This window comes from Cardiocondyla obscurior, linkage group LG13 (genome assembly GCF_019399895.1).
Source record: "Cardiocondyla obscurior isolate alpha-2009 linkage group LG13, Cobs3.1, whole genome shotgun sequence".
Taxonomy (NCBI): Eukaryota; Metazoa; Arthropoda; class Insecta; order Hymenoptera; family Formicidae; genus Cardiocondyla; species Cardiocondyla obscurior.
Window position 1 is genome coordinate 2,119,469 of NC_091876.1, and position 10,320 is coordinate 2,129,788.

Below are 10,320 nucleotides of genomic sequence, written 5' to 3' on the forward strand. Positions count from 1 at the left end.
AGCGAAATTTTCTCATTACTTCTCAGAAGAAGTAGCGTTTCGCCTCGCTTCGCGGAGCAAGTGGAATCCTTTTCGTAAAGTTTAAGATTAGAACGGCTTTTAATCGCTAGTGACGGAAGTCCGCTGGTATTTTTACTCACAAAGCGCTTACTCTGTGAAATAAAAATTATTTAAAAAAAAATATTTTAACAGGTACGACTAGTGCAGAAGAAGGACACTGGACACGTGTACGCGATGAAGATCCTCCGAAAAGCGGACATGCTCGAAAAGGAGCAAGTCGCGCACGTCAGAGCAGAGAGGGACGTTCTCGTGGAAGCGGACCATCAGTGGGTCGTGAAGATGTACTACAGTTTCCAGGATCCTATAAATCTCTATCTGATAATGGAGTTTCTTCCTGGCGGTAAGTCTCGCGTATCGATTTTTTGGTGACAAGCTGAAAATGAAAGCACCTACTTCTCGGCATCGCAAATAATTCGAACGGTATGAATTACAGGTGACATGATGACGTTACTTATGAAAAAGGACACGCTTTCCGAGGAGTGCACGCAATTTTATATTTCCGAAACGGCGTTAGCGATTGACTCCATACACAAATTAGGTTTTATTCATAGGTACGTACGTCGCGGTCAAGATAAATAACGCATGTTTTGTGGCCTTAACTAAAGTTTAACTGCATTACATTTTACAGAGACATCAAGCCAGACAACCTGTTGCTGGACGCAAGGGGCCACATAAAACTATCTGATTTCGGGCTGTGCACGGGTTTGAAAAAATCACATAGGACTGATTTTTACCGAGACCTGAGTCAAGCGAAACCTTCTGATTTCAGTGAGTAAACTATCGTTTCTCAAAGAGAATATATTTACGTAATGTCGGTTTATGATTTATCTAATGCCTCGTCTGTTTCTCGCACAGTGACATCATGCGGGAGTGGAAGCGGTGGCGCGATGGACAGCAAAAGGAGAGCTGAGAGTTGGAAGAGAAACAGGAGAGCGCTGGCTTACAGCACGGTAGGTACTCCAGACTACATCGCGCCGGAAGTATTTCTGCAAACAGGTTACGGACCGGCTTGCGATTGCTGGTCTTTGGGAGTTATAATGTACGAGATGCTTATAGGTACGTTACCTCTTACATTTTCTTGTCTAAACTTATTTGTGAAAGATCAAAGTTAAATAATAACACAACTATTTCAGGATATCCACCGTTCTGCAGTGAGAATCCGCAGGAAACGTATAGAAAAGTAATGAACTGGCGAGAAACGTTAGTGTTTCCACCGGAAGTTCCCATCAGCGAAGAGGCTAAAGATACCATTATCAGATTTTGCTGCGAAGCTGATAGAAGATTAGGTGGAATTTTATTTCGAGATTATTAAAATAAAAAATGCATTTCTTTCACAGAAATAAATTTAATTGTGTAATTTGATTTTATTACAATTATTCCGTAGGAGCGCAAAGGGGTATCGAAGAGCTCAAGTTAGCGCCCTTCTTCCGCGGTGTCGACTGGGAGCATATCAGGGAAAGACCAGCCGCCATACCGGTCGAGGTGCGTTCCATCGATGACACGTCAAACTTTGACGAATTTCCGGACGTAAAATTGGAGATACGTACGTATTTTATATATATATTATTACTACGATTCGATGTCTAGAACACGTGCTTTATTTCTTTTTTTTGGGGGGCTTTATTACAGCATCCGCGCCAATGCCACAGGACGGTGAAGTAATATACAAGGATTGGGTATTTATTAATTACACCTTCAAGCGCTTCGAGGGTCTGACACAACGGGGCACACCGACCAAGAAATAGCAACCCCTCACTTCCTGCTCGATCAACAACGCCGTCGCTAATCAGCAGCCAGCTGACGTGATCGAAATTCCGGCCTTGGTACATCATCCTCATCCACCGTCGTCGACGGCAATGGTGTCACGTACAACGGACGGTTGATCTGTCTTTTTGGCGCGGTTCAAGTATCGAACACAAGTCATTATTTGTATATATGTGATGACTGTGGATTGTTGGAAATTACACGCGGCGTCAATCATGAATATCGACGGGCGTGAGCAACGCACGGTCAATCAAGTAAACGGATGGACGGATGTGGGAGAGCATAACGATAAAGGTGCACAATACACGAATGTCGTACGCCCAACGCGTGCGTCGATAACACGTGATAGGGGTGTTACGAGAGAAGTCTTTCGTTGTGTAACTCACGGTGTGACCCTCGTATGTATCCCCGTTGAGATGCGATATTCTTTACTCTTGTCGTGCCGCGGAGGAGACGTTTTGTGCGAAGCATAGCATAATAAGCTCTCTGTGGTAATGGTATTAAATGGAAATGATCGGAGAGAGCCTCGGTGCCACGATTCTCACGTACTTCTTATTTATCTATACGATGCGCGTGTCAGTAAAATTTTATCTCGTGAAATACATTTGTCAACGTTCGGTTAAGCTCTTGAATTAAGCTCTCTTTTTTTTTTCTTTTTTTTTTGGAGTTTTTTTTTGTTTGTTCAAACGTTGTATTTATAATTAACTCTCTGTGATATATAAAGTTGTTAAAAATATCTGCTATCTTCAGACCTTTTTGTCTGTTAGTGGATGCTACGCTTTTATTGGTGTTGTACATATATGTGATTAATCGTATTTCGATATGTCTTGAAAATTTAAAAATTGTTGTGATGAAAATTTTGTAATATGTATTTTTGTGCTGGTTTTGAGAGCTTAGATTCGTTCACGAAACTAGGAGAATTAGTGACACAAGTTAATGACACACGTGCAAAGTTTTTCATATTAAAAAATATATATATTTTACATATTTTACGATGACATTTTGTGATGATTTCAACATTGTGTAACAGTACACACTTTTGGTACCGGGACTCTCTTTTTTTCTTTATCTCTCTTTCTCTTGTAAGGCAATAATACAACATTTAGCCGTGTCTGAATACACGATGAAGAATGCTAGGCTTTAAAAGATACCGTAAAAAGGCGTAAGAAAGGAGAAAGAAAGATTACACTTGTAAGATTCAGGGCTCCTTCGTTGCCTTATTAAGGTTCCTAACAGACAGCCCAACAAACCCGTACGTTTAAACGAAAGAGATGAGCCAGACATGCCACTTGTTCAATGGAAAATGGTGAGGAAATAAGGCAGTGTGTTACGACGTATGTATAGAAAATCGTGCACACTTACACACGCCCGTGTATTTTAACACTTGATGGAACCGAATACCTTTTCTTTCAATCGCACTGTGAACAATTTTACGATATACATTTCGTAGTTTTGCTGACAACCAGGGCACCTTGGTAATAAAATAGCGTAAAATAACGATAAAGACTAGGTAACATTTAAGATAACATACATACACACAGAAGTACCTATACGTTAAACAAAGAAAATGCACGCGTGCGCATTCGAAACGGAATTACATTTTGGATAATATAATACATGTATAAAACAAAAGTTCTCAACGCTCCTTCCACGTGACGTTCCGGCGTGTCTCCACTTAATAATCATGTAATCACGCTGTACTGTACATTCGACGAAGAGATTAGTTTCATACGACTACTCCGCCTGCGTATCTTAATACCATTTATCGAAAAAAAAAGTCTCCAGGTAGTTTAAATAAAGCAGAGAGCGCCTAGATTACGGTGTATTACCCGTTAAGTCAGTAATTTAAACGAAGAGAAAAAAGAAAGGAGAAAATCACCCTCGAATGAAACTAGTAGAAAAAAAAAAGAAAAAAAAAGGTGAAAACTATTTTCTGCACTATTACTAGGAGTTAAATCGACGAGTGTAACGTAAGCGGGAAAGTTAGATTAGGAAGTTACAGAATATTTTTAGTCTCTCCTTGTCGCCATTGAATACAGATGCTCTGACGTCCATGCTACTAAGAAAAGAAAATTAAAAACGAAGAAGTGATCACAATTTATTTATTTAAAGAGAAAGTCTAAATAAATGATACAACAATAGCCACGAGATGCCTTCGACGCAACAAGTTTCGGTGCCCTGGAACAGTGCATATATAAATATATAAGAATATATGTAAAAAAAGTATATATATATACGTATATATACACGTACATACGTATACATATATATACATACATATAGATACCTTTTAGTAAAGAGAGAGAGAAGTGTAACATGCGCTAAATTTAGGTGTTGAATTATAGGTGTGTTCTGAATTTGAAGTCGGGTGAGTGTACAATTATTTCCTCTTTTCTTTTTTTTTTTCTTTTTCTTTCGAACACGAGAAAGGGAACGAGCGTATTATAATATAACGGAATTGTGACGAAATGTATGTACGCACGTATCGAGTTATAACGCATTTGATGTAAAACGTAATTTTGAGAACACGTGAGAAGGAAATCTCCAAGTAGACTTAACGGTATTGATTGTCGATGTACACTGTAAATACTGACGAGGCAACTAAATATGATTAAGAGGCAGTTTGAGCTCCGTTTCATTGGTTACCGCTGTACTGCCATCCTCGACTCTTTATTATTGTATATCGCGCATGATGAATCGCATTACGGGTGTGTTAAACGTACGGTGTATCATCCAGTTTCACGTTTTTGCTCGTGTTTACGATAGTGTTCTTATCATTGTACGAATACTGATTAGTTGTTAATTTTATGGTTAATTTAAATGAAAGCAACCCGCGATAGATCTCTCCTAGCTAATTCGTACTAATTAGTCGTTAAGTTACTCCCTTCGGCGAGGAGACTTTCATTTCCTTTATTGTTTCTTCCTTTTTTTTTTTTTTTTTTCTCTCGTCGAACAGGAATTCGCTTCCGATGATTACACGTCCAGATGTTTCGCTTCCCACATTCACGTCTTCTGTCTTATCGTAGCCGTCATCTTTTCGTGTTGGTTCATATGATTCTTTTCTGTCGCGATAATGTAGAATTCTCGGATTACGCAATACCATATCTACGATTAATTACACTCACACGCTCGTATTTCACGCAAATTGTTAGGCGTGTGAGTAACTTGTATCGTCTCGATGCGCATTGCTGAAGAAAAAAAAAAAGAAACCGAAATAATATCAGCGCTACTTTCACTCGCGAGTAACGGAATCAAGTACGTGTGTTGCGACAATCGTGCGAACCGGACGAGTTTCTTATTCGGGGATACCGAGTGTTGTTATCAGTCACTATAACTGCGCAAATATTCCGCGGCTTTGATTTATCACGTTATCGCTTTGTACAGTGATTTAGCTGAATTTTATAAGTCGGACTTAGCGTATCGTAATTAAGTACAAGTTTTTCATGAATTAATCCCATTCAAGCGTAGCGATAATAAAACCCTTGGATATGGCCAGTCCCCGCGCGCCGTAAGTTAGAGGTGACTAGATAACATCGTCGTGATACAAGCAAGTGCAATGATTCTGCAGGGGTTATATTGAATTTTTTAATGGTTGATTTTTAATGTAAGATAAAACATTACGGAAATAATCCTAGTTTCTGAGAATGTTTGGAGAGTTTGTATGTATGTCTTGGATGAACATATAATTTACGAAACGATTAATCTATAAAGAAGCCAAACGCTTATTTATCTCTTGTAATGTAAAAGGCACGTAATCATTTATGCCGTTACATTCTTTAATAAAAATAGTAAAGTATATCCGAAATACATCCATATATCCGATTATATCTTATTAATAAATACATTATTATTATTACTGTAATTAATACGGTTGATTTGTGCTTCTTTGATTTTTATTACAAATATAATTAAATTAGATTTAATAATTTAAAAAAAGAAAAACTATTGTTAGACTTTATTTTTTATATGTATTATATTAGAAACTATTTTCTTAAATTGAATATCACTGTATTCTTTCTTTTGAAATATTTCAAAAACCGATTTCGACCAAAAAATTAAAAGAATATATAAAAAAAATATAAAGGCGAACGCATCATCATTGCACTCGATTGTATGAAGATCGAATTTGTGGAATAAACTTGTAGAGCATGATTTGTCTGTCCGGTTGTTTTGTATGCGATGTTAATCTTATAAGATTTGCAATTTTATTTGAAAACCATCGTTGGCTATTTGTTTCAAGAACGGACGGAGAAGACCAGAACCCGAATTATACACGCGGACAGCCGAGGTATATCGAGAGCGGATATTTTATAGTAGGCTTGTGATTATAAACCGAGGAATTATTGTCGAATGGTCCGAGTTAAACAAAACAAAAAAATAAAATAAAATAAAAAAAAAAAAAAAAACAAAACGATGTATAAAAAAAAGAGAAATATTGCTTTCCACACGCAGAATATACTATTGTAATTATGTCGTTAATAAATTGTTTTTTATTTTAATTGTCGCAAACGGTACCGATGCATTTCCTGCATGACGTTCCAATAATTTCTAGCGTGGGACTCTGGTGACGAAGACGCAATCCTGAAAAGAAGAAAAGCGTTATTTATGGTAAAGATAGGTATGCGGCACGCAACAGCACGCAACAATACGCATACTTACAACACGAACGTGACTGCTTCTGCAGTAATGGTAATTTCATCTTTGGCTGCTACTGACATCTTCAATCGAGTTTTGGCCTCCAGTTCACAGCGTCTCGCCGAGATGATGGCGTTAGTAGTTTGAATTGGAGATGACGCACGAATAATTATTTAATTACTCGAATTTTTGATACGTTTAAACACGTATCAATAAATAATTAATCTCGAGCATCTCCATAAAAATTCCTTGTATACCATAGCTGCTTGCTTCATTGCATAATTTATAACCTACAAAGCAGTCAATGTTTTATCATTTTCAATAGTAATGTTTTATGTTATATGAATAAGAATATTAATTATAATTACGTTGTTAGACGTTGAAAAACATCTCGGTGACTTTTTTTCATGAAACAGCGGCGGCCCATTGTCGTTTGCGTTATATATCTTTAGAATCGCAGGAACTTTGACAGGCTCTTCATGCTCGAGGCAACGGGAACGAGTGTTCGATGTGAGGAACCTCGCCTCGGAGGTTAGATGGCACGGCGACATGTACAAATCGTACGATTATGCGAGTCGTGACACGGGCGCGCGCCGACGGTTGACTCTTGAGAAAATGCGATTGGATTGATCCCGGTGATGTATCACCGTCCATTTCCACGCGAGCACTCCTTCCCTTCGCCAGCCACGCGAACCGAAAGCGAATTCTTTGCAACCGCAGAAAATTTACATGTATTGTATTCGCATGTTGCGTTCGCCTCTCGCTCTGAAAGATTAAACCGTACTTGCATATTACGTTTGACAAATGTAACACTCTGACACAAGCTCGAGCCAAGTATTTCCCGAAGGATTAGCTCGACGTGTTAGAAATTGAAAGAAAATTAATATTTGATACTTACAGTTACACGTTTTACGATGAGAGGAAGCTGGATAAAAAAGACTCGGAACTCCCTTGATCTGTTTCCGATTTTTATTTTTAAGTCCAAAGTTACACAGTCATTTAAGTGTATGTGAAACGCGAGACGATTTAATTAACGTGTCCAGGCAAAGACGGTCTTCGTGATTTTCCCTTTCCTCACCCCGCGCTACACCCCCGACAACCAGTGATCGCGATCGGGCCACGTCGTCGGCGCTCGGCGAAGGTCGAGGAGTACTAGAAGATCATGCTAGAGCACCTGAGCGCACCGACCAATCACAGCGCTCCGTGATCGCCTGATCGCATGGGGTCTACGCGACTCATCTGCACGGACCAAGAAGGTACGCCAGCCACATGCAGCACGTCGGTTCTCGAGACGAAGACGTCGAGGCATCTGAGGGTGTTCTCTCAGCGCGTATCATCGTGCATCTATGTCCCGCCTCACCCTGAGGACCCCTATGAACCGCAGTATCTCGCACGAGACACCACTGTTGTCCATTCGCCGACACCCGACTGGACAGAGGTGAATGATCACACTCTTTATTCTCCCGGAATCGCATACTTGTGGTCGGGCGACGATACGCGAGCATCGAAGCTGCAGCATTCGCGATTGAAAACCTTACAGGAACTTTAATTCTAGATCAAAGCTGAGAGCACGAGACCTGCACCTCGCCCGTCTTCGTCGTCGCGGCCGAGATTCTCGTCCCGTCTCGAGCAAGAGATCTTTGAGGACCTCGAGGAAGACGCGGGGACGTTTCACGTCGCGGCCCCGTCTCGTTCGTCGCTTGACGCGAGGAGACTCTGACCAGGCTTGACGTCGTAGCCAGTTGCTCGTATCGAGATCGAGGACGACTCAAGTAAAGACTCGATAAAGGTAAGCACGAATATCGGGAAGGTAGATTTATACAACGAGTGATCGTCGCGCTTCTTAATTTTATTCGTAAGAAGGATCTCGCTGTAGGCGCGGAGAGCGCGGGGAGTCGGGGGGACGGTGTGCAATAGTTGCGCTAGCGTTAGAATGTGTGTCCGGTCACCCGGCATCAAAATACGCACGCGGTACGATAAACAAAACGCGCTCAACAAGACATTGAACAGGACATATTCTAATTGCAAGTCTTCTGTTTCAGGTAAAACTACCATTGAAGGAGGAGCAGCCCGACATCCCGCAGACACCCTGAGAGGAGGAGGAGGCCCAGGAAGGGTATCCTGCCCCGGCGGAGCAACCCATGGGTATATATCAATTTTTTCTTTGGATTTTTAATAACGTTTTTTAATTTTTTCATTTAATTAAATTTTATATCTACTAAATAATTGTTTTATTTTTTTGTTTCAGGTCAAGAGAAACTCCGCTGCGTCGCATCGCTCAGTGCCGCACGCCGATTCGAAATTATACGAACTGCAGCCGGTTCGTCGGTCGTTCGGGGCTGCCGATAGTTACCGGGCGTTTTTTTACGATTCTCTTTAATTCGGGAGTGTCGAAAAATTTGTTCAGTAATTTTCGCGATTGTAGCTTCACCCGGACGCGTTCGCGAGTTACTTGTGCGCGGAAGGATGGCTCGTCACGTCCCACCTGAGAGGAGGAACAGGCCCAGGATGGGTATCCTGCCTCAGCGGAGCAACTCATAGGTAAGGATCAACTTAAAGAATTATTAAAGAATTAAATACATCTGCATAATTTTTTTTGTTTAATCATTAACTCTTTATTTTTAACATGTCTACATTAATATTGTTATTTTATGTTACAGCCACCGCCTGAATTCAACAACTCCGCTGAAGCTCATGCAGATCGGTGAGTCGCATGCTTTTTTTTCGTAGTTTGAAATCGAATCCCTTGAACCGATAACACGTCGCCGATTATATTACTCTACTACTTTGGCTCACTTCGCGACTACGAGAATAGGTTTAATTTGTATTATTAAATAATTGTACGGCATCGCTGGCTTCTCGGTGACACGTGAGTCTCCGTTCTCGTTTCTTTCGGCGAACAGTCAAGTAGGATCTTCGGCGATTCGCATAGTAAAACTCGTTCCCTCGCCCTGAAAATCCGCCGAGTTCGACGGGATACGCCCGGCGCGACGGCGGCAAGAGTGCCGCGAGAAATAATTAGTTTTGCAACTATGACGCACGCCTGCGATCGCGCACGCATACGGGCACGCACGAACGCATGCACTCACGCACGCATCCGCGGGACGCATGGCAGGAGAATGGTTATCACGGGGCTGTGATTGGTATTGCCCTATGACCTCCGTCGAGCCACGGCTCCGCCTCTCACTTACGCACCGACACGCACGCATTAAAAGCGGGCCTTCTTTGCGTACATAAGCGAGCGTGGCTAACGTACGCTCGCGCTTGGTCGTCGTATCGTGATGGCGTCCGCGTTTTACGCGAGCCAAGACACCAATCGAGAACCCGAGGGAACAGAAAACGCGTCGGTTTTATTAATACTAATTTTTTTTTTTTTAATTATATTCGTAGCACCACGATACGCGTCGCGATCGCGCCTGAAATATTACACATAGAGAAGCTCTCTTGTCTAAGCGCTAAAAATACGTTAATCTTCAATCGCGTAACCGGATCAACCAGTTCCTGGCTCGCGTCCGCTAATTAAAGTTTCGACGTAATTATAAATATTTGTCGATTTTGTATCGATTATAGCTGAAAGACGGCTAGGTGCCCGTCGTCGTCCGCGGTTATCGTCGTTGTTAATGACATTCTTGGATAATTGAAGGCAACCGGCACGTTTCGTAATGTGACCGTCGTGGTGGGAATTATTAGAACGGGAATTATTAGCGTTCCAGCACTCATTGGTGTTGGTTCTCTTCCATCGACCTCGTTAATTAAGCCGGGCTAAAAGTCTCGGTGGACTCTAAACGAGCTATGACAATCGCTCGATTTGGCATTCCGATTCTCGCATGATTCACCGCACGCTTATAGCCGCCGAGGGCT

General features: G+C 41.3%; 1 protein-coding gene and 1 long non-coding RNA gene across 9 annotated transcripts in view; one reads left to right on the forward strand and one right to left on the reverse strand.

Moving 5' to 3' along the window:
• The window catches only part of Trc (Serine/threonine-protein kinase tricornered), an 81,677-nt gene extending 76,644 nt beyond the window's left edge, over positions 1-5,033 (forward strand). For all 8 annotated transcript variants that reach the window (XM_070665262.1, XM_070665263.1, XM_070665264.1 and 5 more), the window contains 7 exons: positions 193-400; positions 494-611; positions 689-828; positions 916-1,116; positions 1,194-1,346; positions 1,445-1,603; positions 1,690-5,033. In XM_070665262.1, coding sequence (XP_070521363.1) covers positions 193-400; positions 494-611; positions 689-828; positions 916-1,116; positions 1,194-1,346; positions 1,445-1,603; positions 1,690-1,805 — 1,095 coding nt within the window. In that variant the 3' untranslated portion in view covers positions 1,806-5,033. The remainder of the gene's footprint in view (positions 1-192; positions 401-493; positions 612-688; positions 829-915; positions 1,117-1,193; positions 1,347-1,444; positions 1,604-1,689) is intronic.
• An 805-nt stretch (positions 5,034-5,838) lies between these two features.
• On the reverse strand, positions 5,839-7,044 carry LOC139107569 (uncharacterized). Its single transcript, XR_011546538.1, has 3 exons — positions 6,828-7,044; positions 6,484-6,749; positions 5,839-6,405 (listed from the first exon to the last, which is right to left on the reverse strand). It is a non-coding gene; the product is annotated as an uncharacterized lncRNA (long non-coding RNA).
• Between the last annotated feature and the right edge of the window lie 3,276 nt (positions 7,045-10,320).